The sequence below is a fragment of the Macrosteles quadrilineatus genome, unplaced genomic scaffold, assembly GCF_028750875.1.
Source record: "Macrosteles quadrilineatus isolate MER2022 unplaced genomic scaffold, UCM_ALF_1.0 Scaffold_6__1_contigs__length_79288215, whole genome shotgun sequence".
NCBI classification, from domain to species: domain Eukaryota; kingdom Metazoa; phylum Arthropoda; class Insecta; order Hemiptera; family Cicadellidae; genus Macrosteles; species Macrosteles quadrilineatus.
This window is the reverse complement of record NW_026542599.1, coordinates 30,476,443-30,498,360: the sequence shown is the minus strand read 5'-3', so window position 1 is coordinate 30,498,360 and position 21,918 is coordinate 30,476,443. Positions and strand designations below refer to the sequence as shown.

At 31.2% G+C, this 21,918-nt stretch overlaps 1 protein-coding gene across 1 annotated transcript; it reads left to right on the top strand.

Moving 5' to 3' along the window:
- The first annotated feature begins 979 nt into the window (after positions 1-979).
- On the top strand, positions 980-5,504 carry LOC128997079 (uncharacterized). Its single transcript, XM_054422658.1, has 4 exons — positions 980-1,092; positions 2,180-2,210; positions 3,170-3,524; positions 5,204-5,504. The coding sequence occupies exons 1-4, from the start codon at positions 1,039-1,041 to the stop codon at positions 5,460-5,462; spliced, it is 699 nt and encodes a 232-aa protein (XP_054278633.1). The 5' UTR covers positions 980-1,038; the 3' UTR covers positions 5,463-5,504.
- The last annotated feature ends 16,414 nt before the right edge of the window (positions 5,505-21,918 follow it).

Here is a 21,918-nt window from a genome sequence, read left to right as displayed (position 1 = left end):
AAAAAACTCCCACATTTAATGTCTTAATCCTCTAGTAAATTTCAATATCCATTTACTAAGATTATTGTCAATGTATAGGTGTTTTTGTAAGGGTTTTTTATGTCATTCCAGTAGGTAAATAAAACATAGGCTACATACCAAATCCCATCCGTGTACTATAATTAACTCAGTTTGGTATTATTATGGTACCGGTAGTCTATCAACGAAAGCATCAGCAGTATACCATTTAAAATGTCACAGAAAATATAAATGGAAAGTAAAAGGGATGTTAATGTTAATCATTTTTTTAATAGTTTATTAAAAACTTTTTTAAATCGCAATTGATGTTTTTTTACGAATTTTCTTATTCATTTTCTTAATATTGCATTTTATGGCTAACGGTGAATTATATCGAAATATTGTTAATACAAAAGTTGTAGCTCTTTTTTTGGCAAACATTCTTTAAGTTTAATTTTCATTTATAGGATGAATAGTTTTTGAGTGATCGGGGGAAAACTGGTTTTTGTACGCCATTTTACAAGATGGCGGCCATAGCACAAGTTTTCTTTCGAGGACTTTTGGTATGTTATTCTGGAAGTAAAATTCAATATACTTACCAAGTTTTACACTTATAAGAGTTTTTTAGGTAATGGAAACATTTTTATTTAAAATGACTTCACTAAAAGGCACAAGGCGAGCTGTTGAATGCAATACATAAGAAAACAGCTGATATGATTATTGTAATTGTCAATTACGTATATTAGAACACAAATGGTATGGATAATAAACATATACAAATGACACCACTGGCTTGAACCTTATACTAATAACATTAACATATTGCATGCACATTTTGCCATATTTTTTAACGTAATTTACGGGTTTTAATTGGTGTCTTTAACGAAAATACACATATAAATCTATCATAGGTAAAAATTAAAACACCAATAATTTTGCTATCTGACGTGTAAGCAATTAAGTGAGTGAAATTGGCGCCAGACACACCACAAGTGTTCTACTAACTTTTGCGAAAACAACTTTGAGTGCTCGTAGTCAACCATGTCGCAGTTTCGAACCATGACTGCATCGGTTTTGAGCACAATTCTCATACTGGTAAGTAAACATTTTGTATAATTAATTTATCTATTAGCATTATAAAATTACTTTTACTTGAGTAAAAAAATCTTGATCTTAGAAATGTATTGATATGTTTAAACTTTCAAAATTTTTTATGTACACTAATAATTATGACTTCATAAATTTTGCAAAGGATATCGATTTGAAGGTCAGAATTTTTATGTCTCCTATTATGTGTGATGTCAGTCAAGCATCGTTGTAAAATTATTTTACTGAACTTTGTAACACTTGTCGTTTTGTACATATTTACATTATCTAAGTATCTAATTGATTCGTTTCTCAATTATTTTTATTTTTCTCCTCTACTCTCAGGTCTTCTGATATTTTTGCCTCCCAAGCTCATTAAACTCGAATTGTAAACAGCAAGAAGACGTCGAAATTTGGGTCGAATGAATCAAATTTAATGAGTTTGCTAACTAACATGATTGGACCTTGGGATCAGGGGTTTATGGTACCATATTGGGTAAAAATTGGTTTTCCCATTTTTGTGACTCTAAACAAAAAATTTCCCAACTGCCCTCTAAACTATTTTGAAGAGCTTAATAATTTAATATATTTAAGTGTTATCGTATGGTTATCGGTTATTTTAAATAATTGGTTTCTTATTTATTTATGGTTATTTATTTTATTTATTTATTTTGTTATATAAACAATAAAAAAACTACTTAACTGTTGCAGTTTGCTTGTATATGTATATAATTTGCTGATTAAGTTTGGGAAATGTATTTATTTGACCTTATACCATTAACATTGTCAAACATGGTCAAAAAAGCACTGTTCACCTTCTACATATAAGCAAACCTAAGTACTCGTTAAATATAATGTTATTTAAATAAGAGATTCATATTTTTTAATATATATTTTAGTACAAATCCAATTACGCAAATTTTATATTCGCTTAGTGTGCAGGTTTGCTATGGCTGATTTGTATGTATCGGAACGAGTATGGCTATCTCTTAAAATTTGATTTTGGTTTGTAAGTTGTAAGCTTGCTGACATAACCAACAAACCTTTACGAAAACCTTACAGTATGAGCATATTCTGACCTTTTTTGTTGTTTCAGTTGTTTCTGACTGTATGCAATGCTGATAAATGTAAGTATTCCAAATTAACTGTTAGATGTTTTGATGACCAAATTTAGAACAATAAACTTTGCTTGCACGTATTGTACTTATATAATAAATGTAACGTTATGTATTGGTTATGTATGTGTGTTATAAATGTACTAATATTAGTATGGATTTTTGTAAAGTTCCATCGCGTGAAAACTACGGGACAATTGAGCTGTCATTTTACAGCGATGTACCTGATAGTCTTGAGACACATAGGAACATTAAAGTTGTGAAAACCCAGCAGGGCTACGCCCCACGGGGGTTTAATGTGTCCATGTTATTCTTATAAGTATTCATACTTAAAAGGAATTTAAGAGTTTTTCAAGCTATTTCAACAAAACATGTTAGTTCTATTATATTTAATAGCATTAAAAAGCTACCAGGTTTACCAACAGGGTGCATCACTATTATTTTTCATTTATGACAGCAGCTAAGCAGCAAAAAAGTAGTGATAATAATGAAGATAATGTGATACAAATGTCAAAGTATGGTTGTTTACAGTTTTTATTTAATAAATGTTTTTTATTTACAAAATAATGTGTGATATTGTGTACGATTAATTGCAATAAATAAAAATATTTTATTTATTTTATGTACCAAATTAGTTTAACCGGATTGACATCCCTCCAACATAAAAAAATAAGAAGAATAACACAATCTTTCTTGAATTTACATGCACACGCACACCTGAAATATGTTATGATATAAAAATAAAAATGTATACATCTCTTTTTTCTGTATTCTGTACAATATTGAACAAGTCAATCTTACGCACGGATTAATGGTAAATAAATAAAGTTTATCTTTAGTAATTTCAGTTTTAATTTTACAATAATGTTTATAAAATGCATGTAAGTGTTTATTTGAAAAATCAAATAAATTACAATTTGATTATCAATGCTCATTTAGTATTAGCATATTGATATCCATATCTTTTTCAGTTGCTGTGATAGTAAACCCGCAACTCTTCAAAGTAAGCTCAATAGCATCGTTGTACCAATATGAAATCACAACCAACAAAATATTTTGTGCGGTGTACGAAGCCCCCTTTACGCTCTATCGAGACCCACCAACTCAATTCAACAGTATTGCGTTCGTACATGACCTACATGCAAGACGATTAGTGAGAGCTTTTGCAAACAACAACTGTGATGACTTTGCTGAGAATCTGTCTGCAAAGGAAGACTTATTAGAGCTCCGACTGTCTTCCACTTCAGCGGCGACTTTAAGCCGCGATAGAAATGAATTTAAGCGCGAGGGGCCTGATGTTGAGAACTCACAATGGAAAAAATCTAGGTATGCATTACACGAATTCTGCATTACTTGCTTTTGTTTAAATTTGACGGTCCAACACTCCTCGCCTAGACTTTTTACACCCCAATAGTCACAAGTGTAAATACCTCCTAACTAAGTACAAGCATATGGACTAAAATATGGCGAAACAGTTTTCCAAAACAAATTTATTTGGAAATAAAAGTCTTAACATAAAATACTTTAAAATGAAATGAAAGGAAATGAACAATGATTTATTTAATCAGACAAAGTTAGGGCCACATGGCCCTCTCTTACACTTAACTAGTACTTTACACATTTCCTTACGTCATACAATTATTCTTTAACCTCACACACAATCTAAAAGAGTACAAGGATATTATTTGTAAAACTGGTGAACTGAAATTTGTATCAATCAATGGAATAGAATCTTAAGTTATATTTAAAACTAGGTAAGGAAAGATAACTTGTTGACAGGACCTAATAAACGAACAAATTGATTATTTTATTTGTTGTACTATAATGGGTAAACAAGTTGGACAATTTGTATTTTCCTACAGTTACCTAACAATGTACATGTTCTCTCACTGATTTGAGAAAGCAAAGTGGCCAATTCGCTCATCAGTGAGACAATGTTAACATTTTCTCACTCTAATTACTTTGTCTCACTCCAGATTTGCAACGTGAAGGCACGAAATAGTGAGCGCGTAACATGCAGGCAACGTCGTATGCGCGCGAAATACGTTGGCAGCACTGGCTGTAAATCAGCTGGTCAGCTGTTGTATTTGTCACTTCACATTAAATGTTATATTAAAAGTTCACTTCTGTGTAAAAGTAGGTTATGTTTCTTCACCAATTTATTTGTTTTATGGTAACTGTAGGAAAAGTATAATGTGCAACTCGAGTTCAAAGTACAATTGCCTCACTCGAGAAACCATTCCTCACTCGCCTACGGCTCGTGAGTAAGGATTTCTCTCGAGTGAGTCAATTGCTCACTTTTCTCACTACATGTCGTTGCACAAATAACTATTCAACTAGTTTAACCCCTAATTTGTACATAATTATGCATCATAACATTTCATTATGGTACAAGTATTATTGTTCAGTTGACCCATAAAACAATTAGGATTCTAGGGTTCACTTTATTAAGCAATTTAAAAATTCAGAATTGTACATTTTATTCAAAACAGTCTTAATATTAAAATGAAAATGTGAAGGATTAAGAAGCTGTTTTAATAAGTTTCGTATACATTTAGTTTTGTGAATATATACTTGTTGTGGTACTAACTACAATCATTTGTGTCTATAATACAGATTTTTGATTCCAGATTTTTACGGGTTGATTTAAATTATAATTATTTGTTATTTATCAATTAAACATACTAAGTGTCATCATCCGCACACGTCTACGGTTAAATACATATTACATGTACGATACAACAATAATACTAATGTATTTAAGTCCTCGCTTCATTTCGAATCTGTGCTCTGTCAATCGGTGGTAGCCAATCAAAGTATTTATATTATTATTTCTATCCCTAAATCCTTCTAGCGCACGGATTGAATAACTTTTAAATAAAACCTTCTGTATTATTAGGTAGGGTCTACACAAGTCCGTATCCCTCTCTTGTAGGGGAAAAGCATTTTATTCTTTAGATATTTTACGTACGATCTAACATATAACTTTGTTTTCCCAACGGTAGGTGTGAAGTGCCAAGCGGGGATTTATCTAAGACCTCTGAGGGGGATTCATCTAAGACCTCTACGGGGGATTCATCTAAGACCTCTACGGCGGTTTTATCAGAGACCTCTACGATTTGCATGAACCCTACAGTAGAAGAGTTTCCACAGTCTTCTGCCGATTCTGAGCTCACCGGGAAGCGCACCAGTCCTCAGCCCCCTGCGGCGAGCACTCCTTCTCTTGGAGGAAGCTCATCAAACTTTAAGTACAGCAACGCGTAAAAAGTTTGAATATCTTCGAAAATGCAACGAGTAAATCATAAACAGTATACGTACAGGTGCGTTTATTTGTAGTAAAAACATATTAAAATTATGTATTCTAAATGATGAAATAAATATAAATAAGTAAAATCTTATACACAGCGTTTATAGTCTAGTCATATTTGAGAAATTACCTAAAAAAAACTCAAATGTAAAACTTGGCACGTATATTTAATGTTACTTCCGGAATAACATACTAAAAGTCCTCGAAAAAAACTTGTGCTGCGGCCGCCAAGTTGGAAAATGGCGTCCAAAAACCAGGTTTTCCCCGATTACTCAAAAACTATTCATCCTATAAAAAACATTAAATCTAAAAATTTACGCCAAAAAAAGAGCTACTAACCTTACCTTAACTCTGTATAAGGCATGTTTCATATAATTATGAAAGATTATAATATACAATAAAGATGCTAATTTCTGTTATATTTGGCATTTGCAGCAGAAGCACTTTAATTAAAGAGCAGCACTGTTCTTACCCAGACCAATTTCAGTCATGAGCAACTATATACTGTATATGTTGTTTTAAGTAAGGCTACATCTTTTAATAGTAGGATAAGCATATTCATTACGGAAAATTCTGACCAGGGTAATATTCCTGAAGGTAACTTTAAGACTAAAATCGTAGTATTTATGGAAGTGCTTTTGTGATAAAAATATTGTTTTTTAGTGCTTATTTTTAAAAGTGTTTTCTTCAAGCAGCATTTTATGACCCTCAAAATATGCTACATTCACTGCCTATTGTTTTGATATGATAAAATGTTTTGTTAAACGTGTTTTTAAAAATCTTTTAAAAAATAACTACCCTGTAACATACTTGAACTTAAACACTTATTAATTTACTAAATATAATACGCATACAGCTAGAAAATGGCTGGATTGCTTCCCTTCTAAGGCTTTATTATTACTGTATTTAATTTTCGACGAGTCAATATATAACACGATGAATTTGTTTTCTAAATTCATATTTTTTTGCGGGGCATTGAGCCGCACAGGTTCACTAGTAATAATAACGCGGAAACTCTTGTCAAGGAGTAGAACTTCAGTCTGATGATGAATAAGGTTGGAGCAATTATGTAACAGGATACAATGATAATTGTGTTTGAATTTAAAAATAATTAATTGTATTAAAGGGGTTTGTTTTTTACTACATACAATATTAACCTACTAGTGAACCTGTGCGGCTCAATTTAAAATGTCACAGCAAATATAAATGGAAAGGAGAAGTTATGTTACTGGTATAAAAATGTTCAGAACATTCCAATTTTTAAATTAAAATAATAACATCTTTTTTAAATAATTTATTTAAAACTTGTTAAATGGCAATTAATGTATTTTTACGAATTTACAAATTTATTTTCTAAATATTGCATTTTATGGCTAAATGGTTAATTATATCGAAGTATGCCTTGTACAAACGTTGTAGCTCTTTCTTTGGTGAACATTTATTTATGTTAATGTTTTTTTATAGGATGAATAGCTTTCGAGTAATCGGGGAAAACTTGTTTTTGGACGCCATTTTCCAAGATGGTGGCCGTAGCACAAGTTTTTTTTAAGGACTTAAAACAGCTGATATGATTATTGTAATCCTCAATCACGTATGTTAGAACATAAACGGTATGGAGCATAAACTTGCGCCACTGGCTCGAACCTTATACTAACAACATTAACATATTGCATGCACATTTCGCGACATAAAAACGCTCGGTCTGGACACATAAACAAGTCGATAAACAACGTTTAATATCTTAGTTTTAGTTTTACATGATCATATTCATTGAAATTAATTATTCAATCAATAAACTTGATGATATTGTAGTACATTTACAGACTTCTGCAAACACCACCTAGTATAAATAAATGATCGGTTGTACCTAGTCTGGTGTTTTCCCAAACAATCCATAAATCGCCAAGAAGGTTACAGGGTCAAATAACGTTAAACTATGTTTGGAAAATAATTTATACATTTCCACTTCCTAGCTATTTTGAACCTAAGAGAAAGTAGGCCTATACATCATAATAAATCTACTCCGAATTAATTGTGAATTTAGTTTAGCAAGGTAAAATTTATCTTTTCTTTAGCAATGCATATTTAGAGTTATAAATGTACTAAAACTGGATAACTTGGCAATAAAATTACAGCATGGCAATAAAAAAAGACCTAATCAATATTACAATAGCTTACTAAGAATTTATTACAAGGAATAACTAAACAAAAGTTAACTGTACCCACTATTAGTATTCAAAGAGTTTTTGGTAACACTATGAAATGAAAAATATCTTAATAGAAATCACTGTAATATGTTTTTAAAACTATTTCAAAGGTTCTTGTAAATTTTGTTACAAAAACTACGTAATGTTTGCCATCAACAAGATGTTTGTGCAAACTTTCCCCAAGTTCCAACAAAACAGTCAACTTGTTAGATAACTTTTCTTCACAAAAACGACGAACAGAATAGTCTGCAACTACCAGGATATCGACGTTCAGTGAGTAAATAAAATATACTTCGACTCTAAATATGCATATTTCTGCACATAAAGGTTTAATATTGATAACACTATCCTCATCTGTATATTAGAGATGTGGTTTTTTTGTTTGTAAAGGATTTAGTTAAAATACACAATAGATGGGTTTGATTGTGGATTGATAAAGCCCAAAGTAATCAACGGCGATGATTGACATCAAACTGTTCACAGAGGATCTCTACATTGATTGGTTAACAGTTGTGGCTTGAATATCTAACTTGTAGAGCTAAAAGAAACACTAAACTTATAATTAACAGGTTAAACCTGTAAAATCATGGGGGTATAATTTATGTGCCAATATGTGAAGAAGAAGATCAAAATAACATTACAGATATAATCTTTATCATAAAAACGTTAAATCAAAGTACATTAGGTTCAATTTAAATTCATATAATTCCTTTGAATACAAAGTTTGAAGCAAGAGATACATACAGGATGGCTGAAAAGTAACTTGGTACAACCATTTGAGATATTTGAAATCTGTTTGCGGCAACCTTCTTAGATATGAGGGGCTACAACAATGATGGTCAATATTGACAATTTTGCCCTTAGAAGTAGCGGGGGTAGGGGGTAGCTCAAAATTTTCAAATAGTAAGTATAGTCGAGTTTGGTATCATTTTGTAGGTCTTGACGAAACATAACAATTAACATAAATAAAATAGATATCGGAGCATTAATAACAAAATGGCAGCTAAAAATGATTGAGACAACGGTTATTTAAAGTTATTTTGAACTGCCATTTTGTCATTAATGCTCCGATTTCTATTTTCTTTATGTTAATTGTTATGTTTCGTCAAGACCTACAAAATGATACCAAACTCGACTATACTTACTATTTGAAAATTTTGAGCTACCCCCTACCCCCGCTTCCCATAAGGGAAAAATTTTCAAAATTGGCCATAATTATTGTAGCCCTTCATATCCAAACAAGTTGCCGCAAACCGATTTCAAATATCTAAAATAGTTAAAAAGTTAAAGAGGGTGCAAGTTAATTTTTTTGCCACCCTCATGGTTATTTGGATTTGAAACGTTTTAGGGCTAATATCATTTTGTTATTAGTGAGCCGATTTTGGTTTTCTTTATGTCAATGTTTATGTTTTGTCAAGACCTGTAAAATGATACCAAACTCGACTATACTTGTCGTTTGAAAATTTTGAGCTACCTCCGCTACCCCTAAGGGCAAAATTTTCAAAATTGACCATAATTATTGTAGCCCCTCATGTCTAAGAAGGTTGCCGCAAACCGATTTCAAATATCTCAAATGGTTGAAAAGTTAAGGGGGGGTGCAAGTTACTTTTCAGTCACCCTGTATAAAAGCATCGTAAACTAGACCTATCAAGTGGAAAAACTGGTGCTGACAACCAAACAACAACGCTATCGAGAGTCTGGCCCTGGGATTTTTTAAATTTAATTGCAATTGCATAATAGGTAACTGGCGTCTTGGAAGCTTAAACAATAGAGTTTTGTCTATGGAAATTTCCTCTATCATACAAACATTTGAATGCTTAGCTTTTCAGAGACTTAAACCTTTTGGCGTTTTACTGAATCAGTCAAAAGATTATCGGGTCCTTGGATCCAACCTATGAAGATGGGGTGACTAACAATAGTGGCAGAGAAACTTTCGTATTCAAACAGCATTGTGTATTGTGATTCTCAGATTTCTAGTATTTTAATTTAAGTGTGGCACAATGTCTGTAAAAATTCGTATCAAGGAATGTTGACCTTCATACGTTACGGGCTGAGTTGAGTATGGCCAAATCCTGACTCGCTGTTTTTCTCGACGACCTCTTGAAGTTCGGTGACAACCTCTTGGACAATCAACAGTTTGTTTTGTTTATCTCACATACATTGTCTTTAAAAACCTCGAAGCACCTACTTTTATCGAAACGCTAGAAAAGAAACTGCCTTAAACTTCATCACGTTGAAGAAGATAACAGTAAATAACGAAATAAGTAAACAAAAATGCAAATGATAAATCTACTACTTGCTATGCCCAACTGTTAACCATTACAATAACTAAATGTGAACCTGAAAGCAAGTAAGATGGAGCCCTCAGGAAACCGGTATATAATACCAAGGCCTTGAGGAATCTGTTTATATTAATACTTTTCGGCAAATCTAATTCTCTGAGCTTCATTTTGATGTGCCATATGCCATTTTTATTTGGTAATCGCCTTAAACAATCAAGAACAACTTTGAATTTATTACTTCAAATAATAGAAAATGTTATGCAAATAATATACTATGCGTAGTCACAAACTTGTGAAGACTTATGACTCTGTAATCATCTACTTCTGCCTATTTACTTACCACCATAGCACTTGCAACGTGCAACAAAGCTGTTAAGAGAGGAGAGAATCTTCCTAGCAGGTGCTCCACCTCGGTATCATGAATATTATAACAATAAAGGAACGTGCTTCCTCTGGCACTCCATCCTCTAGTACTCTAGTGTTTGAATGAACAGATGATCTTTCTTTTTTCAATTGTTTGTAAATATGTTTATATAAATTATTTACATTTAATTTTTAATGGAAAATCAACACAATGCCAACTTTAAAAAAAATGTATTATTGCATGCAGCGTGCAGCAAACACAGTTTTTAGGTACTTGCGCTTGTATGGGTCACAAGTAGGTTTCACTTCAGATGAAGGCTACTTGTATAGAATTAATTGTAAAGTTTGTAAATTTAAATTTAAGAGAGATGATTCAAATGAGCCACAGTACGAAATTGACAAGTGAATTTCGAAACTTGTAGCCAACCAAACAATTATACAAATAGGATACTGAACTCATAGGAATACGATAGCTCAAAACTAAAGTAAAATAATACAACAAACATAATATTTACCGTACTTTAGATTGAAAGTTGGACCAATTTGAAAGTGTTAAATCTTTAACTTTTTACTTGAGAATTGAGATCCGTTGTATGGTGTGCGTATGGTTTTGAAGGTTTGTACTAGGAAGCTAGAAACCCTATTAGGGAAATCCAGAAAGATAACACGTGTGTATACAAGAGCATCTTGTCTCGTGCACATTTTGTATATTTTAAATTTTTTTGCATTATTAAAATTGAAACTATATACGTGGATGGCTTAATAATACATAACTATAGGCAAACTGTAACCATTTTTGGTTAAACTTTGAAGTAGGTATTTAGGGTTATTAGGAGGTATAGATTATAAATAAATGTAATATAATGTCCAACTGAATTTGGAATATATTCCTAATATTTCTGCCAGGTTTGAAATAATAATTGTCAAAAATTATATTTTTAAGTAAATTTGTTTAATTTATAACTATAATTATTTAGTAAATAATTACTTCTAATCTTTGTATTTTTTATCTGTATATATTATGTAGATCAGTAGTTCAATTAGTTTGTAGCTACATTTTTTAAATGTGTAGTTACAAAACCCCAAAAAATAATTGTATGTAAACTGTTGTACTTATAGTGCTAAATTGTGCTATGTAGATAAAATAATTACATACATAAGGTGAATCTCAATGTTGGAAGTGTTCCACAAAAGAAGCCCAACGAGTGAGTTATGCCTTATATTACAATCATATTCATATCTCTCACAACAGACCACCCACATACTTGGAGTTTCTTCAATGTTGCTATTATTTATTATGTATCATTTATTATGTATCATTTATTATGTATCATTTATTATGTATCATTTATTATGTATCATTTATTATGTATCATTTATTATGTATCATTTATTATGTATCATTTATTATGTATCATTTATTATGTAACTATTTATGTACCGGTTAAATTTCATAAATTAAATTAAAAGGTGGAAAACACGATTCTAAACCTAAGCCAGTAGTGTTTCAGATAGTTAAAAGACTTTGAGACTCAACTGAGAGACTAAGCTTTTAATCTAGATTAGCGGTCAAACCTGATCCTTCTCTGATTGCTAAGCCACAAAAGCGAATTTGAACGGTTTTAATTTAGATTTAAATCCTATTAATATACCGAAAGGTATTACATTTTTTTCGTAAAATCTTTTTGTTTCAGCTTTTACTATGTCGAATAATAACAAAATATGATGTATTTATTTTAGTATATCTTTAATGAAATGAAATTTGCCCATTAACTATGTTTATAATTAACTTCTTTAAACTGTTGTTTGCATATTTAAAGCCATTAATGATATGTGATCCCTTGACTCAAAAAGTAACAAGAATATCTAACGTTTCTTATAACATACAATTCACAAAATATGTTTAAAGAACGAGTACACGAGTATGTTACGAGTATGTATATTTTAAGAAGTCTAGTACACTTTCATACAGGTTCATATAGGGTGAGCTATAAACTATGTTTTTACCTTTAAAAAAACCCTAACATTTAGAATTGATCGGTTGGTAAAACATTTTCGTTATTATTTGTAAAACTTATGAATTTGGTTAGGAATTATTAATTAACACTAACTAACTAATTAAAGATTGATAACACAATCACAACATTAAACTGTCGCTAAACCACACAATGAAATGTAAACAAACCTTGTATAATCCAACCGGGAGAAGCTGTGTTTACTTAAAATTTGAGTATGCAGCTTTACCCACGCATGGCTGCATGTCAACTGTTTGTATGGTATGCAACTGTGATACTAGTTTGGGGTAATGGTCAATTATGGGCTCACAAATTTATTCAGTGTAGGTCATATTAAGATTTTTTTTCAAGTCTGCCTCGCTGATTTTTTTTCTACTTGTGTAGGCCCTATGATATTTTACCAAGTACCCTTAAAGCTTTTATTTTAAATTGGTTGTATAAGGTTGAATAATTATTCTTACTAAAAATATGTATATCTTTTCGTTGATCATTAATATACCATATCTAACTCCATAGTTGTATCTCTTATGTTGGTTGACATTGTTCTCATATGTTTAAAAAAGTTCAACTCCATATCTTTAATCGATAAGAGTTCAATGATCTCTACAGAAAAATATTCCAGAGCTAGAGAAACAATGAACTTATTATGGACAGCGCTTTTATATAGAGCAATTTTAGTAAAAGCATTCTGATTCAAACAACATAATTACTTTTAACAACACAAATCCTTTAGTTGAAAGGATTTTTCAAATTGTTGGTAAGCCATCTAAATTGAGTAAAATCTTAAAATCTAAATCCATCTAAACTTGCTCGAGAAAAAATTTGGAAAGATTTGTGAAGTTTAAAAGTAGACCAATTGCTTTTGATCTAGACAAGAATGAAAACAGAAGTGACATTCTTAATTTTTTTTTTTTACTAGCTATTTTTAGTAAAAGCTAAAACTAATTAAATTATTTATATTTCTAAATTTGGATTTACACGATATTCATATCAAACAAAATTGCACTATTTCTATTATTTTCATCCAAAACCAAAAAAGTAGCAGTAGTCACAGCTCATGATTTTACCCGAATGAATAGCTAAATACCTTTAATAACAATTCCGTAAGCTTGGATTTTTGTTGCTCTAAGTAGATACTTCGTATAATGTTTGATAGTCCATCAAATTCAAGCAAAGCGATAAATCTCCTACCAGTAAACAATAATGACAAATAAGACGAGTCGCTGATGAAGCTGAACCAAACGTTGTTTTGCTGTTAAGACGTATGTTGTGGCTTACAGCGCTCTTATTGTTATAGCTAGTCGTAGCTTAGAAGGGAATAAAATACAAGATGAATATAAATCACAACTTAGGAATAATAATTAATCTTTAGAAAATAATAAATGTAAACAAACAATTGTGAGTGTAACAATCATAATTCATGAATATTACAAATCTAAAGTAATGTGAAATCATGAAGAAAGATGTAAAATAAAATTTTGGTCTTTTGAGGTGATCAATAAACGAATAGATTTGGGCTTTCATGGCACTTCATAAAATTTCAATAAATTATTCTTCTAGTGACTGCTAGTATAAACAATCTGTATTACATTGCTATTTTCTTTATAGTACACTATTAGTTACCTAATTAAAAAACTTTTCACCTACATCTGTTTTATATGTATAATTTTATAGATGGAATCTGGCTTAAAAATGGGAAATTTATTGATTGTACTTAGTGTTCGTTATAGGGTATAATACAAGGAGTAGAAGACACACCACGTTTAAATGATTGTTTACGACAACCTGAAACACGTTTATTCATAGATAAAAATATTTAAATTGTTTAATAATTATTCCATATTAAAAATACTGTTGTATCCTACTGTCTGAAATTACTCTAAATTAGAAAAAATTGATTAAAAACCGGCTTATTAAAAATGAAAGAAACGGCTTGCAAAATAAAATACCGGATTTCAACATAAAAAAAAAATAAAAAAAAAAATAAAACGGTTTAAGCTGTGCAGACTTAAACATAGAGAAAAACACTCACCTGAAGTTAATGCATAACACAGCAGTGTGGTTAACTACGAACAAAATAATCCTTCATGCCAAGTCTCATGTGATATAGGTTAATTGGTTCAGCATTCAGCAGTTAGGATTACACTTATATACTCTGTGGTTGACAGGTTCTTAAAAGTAACGAGCTTTCTCATAAAACACAATGTCACATATTTGTCCTGATGTAAAAGGAGTATGTTTTAAAAATATCATGTTAATAATTGTAAGATATAAAATTATAAAAATACCATAGTTAATTGGATGTAGTAAATTCTAACAAGAATTAAAGTTAACGTCATGTAAGACATGTGTACAGTAATCTGATTAACATTTAGACGTAATTTGTGAACAGAATGTAGTTCTTTTGTTGTTTTACAAAGATATATTGTCCACTCAATTATATTTTACTTGGACTTGGACTTGAAATTTAGAGATAATATTCCATTTTCACTTCAATATGTATATTTGTGTAAACAGAGTTGGTTTATAGTGTATCTAATGAATCATATAGGGTTATTACTATTGAGAATATTTTTAGAAAATCTTTCATTTAGGGGATACGCTATTACCGTAGGGGTAGGGGTCTTGATAATTCCTGGACCCAAGCCGATTTACTTTTTTAGCTTTTAAGTTCCCAAAGGCAAAAAACATTATTATAAATCTCATAGGCCTGGACAATTTAATGTAATTATCACGTCTTGTTTCTATAAAGCAGAGATTAATGATCAATAGTTATTTGTGTAACTAGTGGTGAAAGTGGCACTTTGCTGCACACGAGAGCAATGTTTACGCACGAGCCGCAGGCGAGTGCGGAATGATCTCGAGTGCAGCAAAGGCCTTTTTCACTCGTGTTACACATTATATTTTTCCTACAGTCACTATAAAACATAAATAATTAGTCTTTCAAACACTATACAACACGTTTTTAGGTTCAGCTAGCAACACAATTACACAAATGGTGCCCTGGAGAAAGTAGTACCCGTGGTCCGTATCACTCCGCTATTTTTCCTCGGCAAGAAATGTGCTCCGTCTTTTGAGAATATAGTTCCGTATGTTTTTGTAATTTAAAGTGGTTTCCGCGCCTAAAAAAAATGCTTTAAAGGTATTTTCTTGTTTATTAAGACCGTAGGAATGTTTTAAAAACGTTTAAAAGAAAAGTCCAGAAAGTTCAGAAATACCAAAACTATAAACACGAAATGACAGGTTAAATCGTAGTTATAATAGTTAATCAGCTGTTCATAGTATTATTATCTTTAAGTGTTGCCAACCTATTTCCAAGCGTACACGGATTACGTGCATAATAAAACCACGCTATTTTGTGTTGTTTGGTTGGAATCCTGATGTGCGGCAAAGTATAAACCGTGCGGCAAAGTATAAACCGTACGGCAAAGTATAAATATGCAGCAATTAGCAGCTTTCTGTACTATAAACAGTACAGGGAAGCCAACTTTGTCGGGTGACTGTAGGAAAAGTAATTTACTGACTGAGGTTAGCTCTTTTGTTGTGTTACACGGAGAGGCTATATACTGAGATAACATCACCGTATTATACTGCAAGTGTATTGTTAGAACTCGTGTTGTATTCGTAATGTGACTAACGTTATACAGGTAAATAATATTTACTAATTATTAAATATTATCTATTGGGCTAGTTCCTGTAGATTAAAAAAGTATTGTTTATTGTTGGTTTCCTATTTCATCGTACTTACGTTCCTATAACAACCAACAAATAACTAGGCCTACAAGTAGTTGGCTTTGATTACGTTATGCAGCAGTTATTTATATATTAGGTATTTATGCACTTCAGCTGCTTTTAGTTCGGTTGTTTTATCTTTGACTATTAATAGTCAATGGTTGTATACATCGATGGTTTTAACCAAACCATAAGCATCTATAACATTATCAATAAACTCATTAATACCGGTACACCAGTGGTTTCTCCTTCTTTTTTGAAGCCGACTGGTCCTCAATGTTGCATCATTAAGGGCCTCTTTTGACCTTGCATTCGCCCGTCCACATAGCATAGACTATTTGCCCTTGCGTCGAACGTACCCAGCAAAGCAAGGGGTGAGCTGGTACAGTACGAAGGTAAACTGTACTGACAATGTTTGCGGTAGTGACCAGGATCCGAACCCACGACATCGCTGCCTTGAGCCAAAAGTCCGTAACGCTACCAACTGAACCACCGACTCATACGGATAATAACCTAGATTAATTCAAGCTATATATTTCTGGTTTAATATAAAATCAATGTCTGCAAAGCATATGCAAATTTTACTCGCAAATGTCAGCTATTCCAATGTACCTACACTCACTTTAAACTCTCATGACAATTCAGATGGGTATTGACCATTTAAAGCTTCACTTGGGTGACTGTATTGTTTTAGAAATATTGTATCATAAATACGTAGCATTGGTGTTTAAATATTTAAATGCATTATAGTAGAATTCAACCAGTACATGTATCAGAGACATTTCAAATATAATTTGAATTTCAGATAGTTTTAGTATTGTCAAACGTTTCGCATAGTGAGTCCGTTGACATTGTTGAAAATACAATCGCACATTTAAATCATATTTGTCGAAGGTGGTCAAATATTGAATTATTTTTATGTGTTGTAATCCATAAAATATATAAGGTTATGGAATTTGTCATATATCACTGTGCACTACGATTTTTTATTTGAGTCTTATACTGCTTGGAAATAAAGTAAAAGATGAACTAATTTAAATAAATTAACTTTCGCCTTAACACTATTTACAAATTGTAAAACAAATCTCTAGACATTAGGCATCTTAACTGGTTAAAAACACTCAAACTGGCAGAAAGGGACAATACATAACATGACAGTTCCAAGTGTTTATCAGTAAAGTTAGTTACAAACTGAAATTAACTCCCACCTGGAGTTTCAAGACCTGTCTATTATCTTCATGTCATGTGATATTTATGACAGGTAAGTTTTATGACTTTGAATGTGTCCGTTGAAAATAATGTAGTCAACCTAAATTCTGTAAAGTAAAACAAAATTTCCATTGTAAAACCGATGAAATGCCTTAAAAATATAACTCCGGTTCATACACCATGAATGTTTCAAATATTATCATCGTATTATTATATTTTAATATGGAAACAAGCTATGTCTGAATTTTAATAATAATAGATGCATTAGAACAGTTTTTTACGAAATTTACAGGATGATTACGCTGATGCGGACTACTCAATTTGAACCAATCCATGATTTTGCTACTACAATATCTATTAAAACCCCTTTAACCACAAAATGGTCCTTGTAAGTGTTGTGTGTACTAATCAAAGAGATTATCTTTATTTATCAATCGTGTTTGTGTATTTTTCAATAATAGTAAAATTTCACCCTGAAAATCATGGTTTGCTAATAAGTTGTATACCTATTCTAATTTACAACTATTTAATAAGTAACCCAAGAATATTACACATGGTATATTTTGTAACTTGTAAACTTTTGTATAAACTCCATAAAATCGAAACTTTTCTACAAACTTAAGTTTCGGTCTGGAAAATTTAATAAACATTGCTCGTACAATTTTGCTTAAATATTACAAAAAAACTTACATTTTCATTTTTTCGATTGATTAATATCTAAAAACTACTATTTATGTAAAATAAAAAAGTATGCTATTTTGAACTAATAGCAGTATTAAATCAGAAAATAATTTACAACTATGATATTCATCTTCATTCGTATAGGCTAGATACACTTAAATATTCATTATTACATATTCAACAATGTTAACAAACTATCTGATGGGGTCTGTGTGTTTGTGTGTGTGCTATTCAAAGGCATGAAAACTACTGAACGAACTGGATTAAAATAAAAAAAAGTATAGCTAAAATACCAAGGAATAGCTTAGGACTGTTCCCGAATATGGTTAACTGGGGACCCTGCCCCATTGTCTTTCAAATGTATGATTTGAAGCTTTTCAAGTAAACTAGGATTGCTTACATAGCAGTAAAAGCCAGTTGAGCGGAGCAATCATGTTTCATGGTTTTGAATAAAGGTATAAATGAAAGGGGAAAAAAGTATTGATTCTTTAGCGAACAATATTAACCTCACACATGACTTTCTTCCACGTTGACTCAAAATACTGATTTATTTGTCAACGTTTCCAGGAAAGATTAATAATACTTATTATTTGCTCATATTCCCGATTTGTCTGTCAATATCTACAGTCTTTATTTGATAAAGGAAGCAAGATTTCCCTCGAGTAGAGTCTAAGATTGTTTTACCTAAAACTTACGAATAAAGTTACATGATGTTTGAATGTATGGTAATTTCCATACTTTTTCTAGTTTTACGCCATTTAAATTCATTCTTTTTCCTCTACATATATTTGATAATAACTTTAGCTTACCCTATAGAATATGACTTTTAATATTCACTTTAAAATATGACTTAATTTCAGGCAATATCAGTATTTATTAAAATATAATGTTTTAGCATAACACGATTAATTTCATGTTAAGTAAAGATTTGTGTTCATTAAGTTTCTTCTACTTTGATTTACTTAACTTTTCCAAATCTGAATGATTCATGGCATTTTTAAATGCGAAACAACCGTACGAGTAGGTGAAACGAATCTTCATATGGTGTAGACTTACTAAACCATTTCCAAAATAGTGCAAGTTTGTGTAATTTTTTTAACTTACGACTCATAAATGCTGTACTTAGTAGAGTATCAAACTGCACATTTGTTGAATGAATGTTGCTTTTTACATTTTTACGTCATGCTTTTTAGTCCGCAAATTTTAAATTGGTAATAATTTGATGGCCTCAAGATACTATTTAGCAAACCTAAACAGAATAACTTCATTTGAATTCGCAGTATGAAAGGGCGAGCTCATATTTTATAAACAAATATCATACTGCACTATTAACCATCTTTGTTAGCTTCGAAACTAAACAACATTCATCAGCATTTTAATGTAATTTTGTTATTATTGACTAGGCAACCTTAAAATAAAAAGCTTGTATTCACAATAGTGATATGAAAAATAGGGTAGATATGGAGAAGAATCACGAAAGAAGCATAAATCTCAACAGAGGAAACTTTAGTTGTGATTGTACATAGGATGCCACATTCTGTTGTAAATCTTCTGGATTCAACACCAAACTTTATGTCACATATATTCTTATCCGTATCAAAACTGTTGACAAATCATATGTAAAATAGTAGTGTTAAAATATGTGAGCAAGAAATAATCTACATGCACGCATCCTATACATATTTCATTATAATAATTGAAAATACGATGGTGTACGTATTTTATAGATTGCAAATAAAAACAAAACGTTAACCAGAGAAACTGGCATCTATTACAGTTTCTTTGTCTTTTGATATGAATAAAAAAAAATAATATCTTTATTTATGAAGTAGTTACGAAACAGCTGTTAAAAAAAATACTCTCACTAATTTGCTATCTACTCTTATAGCCTATACAAGGTGACTGAACAATTATAATTTTTATAAATATACAATTCAGCTTATAACAGATTAATAACAAAAGGAATATATTTTAAATCATTTGAGTGAACTACAAAATGAAATTGCTTTCAATAAGTCTTAGCGTAAAAAAAAAATAGTCAAATGTAGTAAAGGTGTGACCCTACACATCATACCATGTATGTAGGCTACACGTACCTGACATTTGTCAAGCTCAGCCTTTAAGGCAAATCCTGCCTGAACATCACCCAAGCTGACAGATATCTGAAGTCAAATATGTTTCTGGAAAATATTTGTGTTCACAAAAATAGTTGCTTCGAAAGAATATTTCAGAAAATTGCCTGCCAAACATTACAAAAGTAAATGCATTCTGCGTACAAACTACAGTTTTTCTCTGTTTGATACGAACACACGTCCACTAAAGTTACAGACAAACGCAAAGTTGAAAAGGAACTTTATCTGGTTTCAGTTACAAACTTCCCCGCCAGAAGTTGTAAACTGTTCTTGCGTGTGTTGAAGTTGTGTGTAAACATTTACTTTGACACTTTTAATTTATTGTGTTCTTCAACTTTGCTATAAAATAAGCTAATGAGATAAGAAAGGTTTTAGTATTCATTGAGAGCAGGAAAAAAGACGTTACTAAATACAGGGTGGCTGAAAAGTAACTTTCACCCCCCTTAACTTTCCAACCATTTGAGATATTTCAAATTTTTATTGCGGCAACCTTCTGAGATATGAAGGGCTACAATAATAATGGTCACTAGTATACATGTTGCTCGAAATCGAGCAATTGCAAAGAATTAAAGTAGTTATAGTATTTAAAAACAAATAATTAACTTATTTAAAAACGAATAAAAGTCATAATTTCCGATGAGTTTAAAAGACTCAGCTCATAGATTACGTGACTAACAGTTACATATAGTCAACATTTCTAGTAAATATTTGATCATTTTTCAAAAGCTGATCTGGTTTTTTAGTGTATTCTACATATCTTTCCCACTTATAGCCGCATTAGGTGGTCCAGGTTGACCTTCGTCAATGATAATGTAGTCTGCATAGTACTACCCGTTGTCGCTAGTATGTTTACAAATTTCAGTAATTTTTTATAGCGATGACATTTTGTTTACATTACTTAAGAACTGCCTGATTTTCTGCATAACCTCTCTGTCATAATTTTATTTGCTTCAATTGGCATTAATTTGGCTACCTAGTTACTGTTATAACGTAAGTTATATTTACCTAAAAAAATGCAGAATTGAAAGGCCAAATGTCATTCAGATGGTTTTTTGTTTCCCTTAAATGTGAATAATGCAAATCCGTCAGTGAAAGTTTTATTAAGGTTTCTTGGATGTAGTCATATTATTTTAAAATCACTTGACTTTTATGAAAACATATATTTAATGTCCTTGCCGTACGAGTTTGCTTCAGCCCTAGAGTGTTTTCCTTTGCCAATCATCATAAAGTTAAGTCAGTGTTAACTACAAAATAGTAACACTTTGGCTAACATACCTGTTCATTGTTTGTGGGAATCTTCATATTGTAAGTGCTCTTCATTATTTAGGATGATAACGATAGTAAATGGTTTTTTTAAAATCTCTATTTTTTCTACTTGGTGGTGTTCTATGACTCCTATGTTTCCATGGTAAAAAATCGGTTCATTCAATTATTGCTCAAGAAATACAGTACCCTGACAATTCATTTTTCTTTTTTGGTAAAATATATCAAATTGCCCAGACTTTCCCAATTTTTTACATTGGAATAAAGTACGAATGTAAATTAAAGTAGCAAATATTTAATTTCAACCAAATCAGTAAATGTAACCTATGCGTTTCGTTGAATTCGAAAATAAATAACAGCAATTAAATTATACAGCTGATCAAAATGTAAACAATTATGTTCTTCATAAGGATAACATGGGAACTTTCAAAGCCACTGGGGCAGAGCCCAAGGGGATTTTTCGAAAAAGTAAGGCCAGTTTGCAAATCTACGCGACACGCTCTTTCCAATGAGACGTCAATGGATAAAA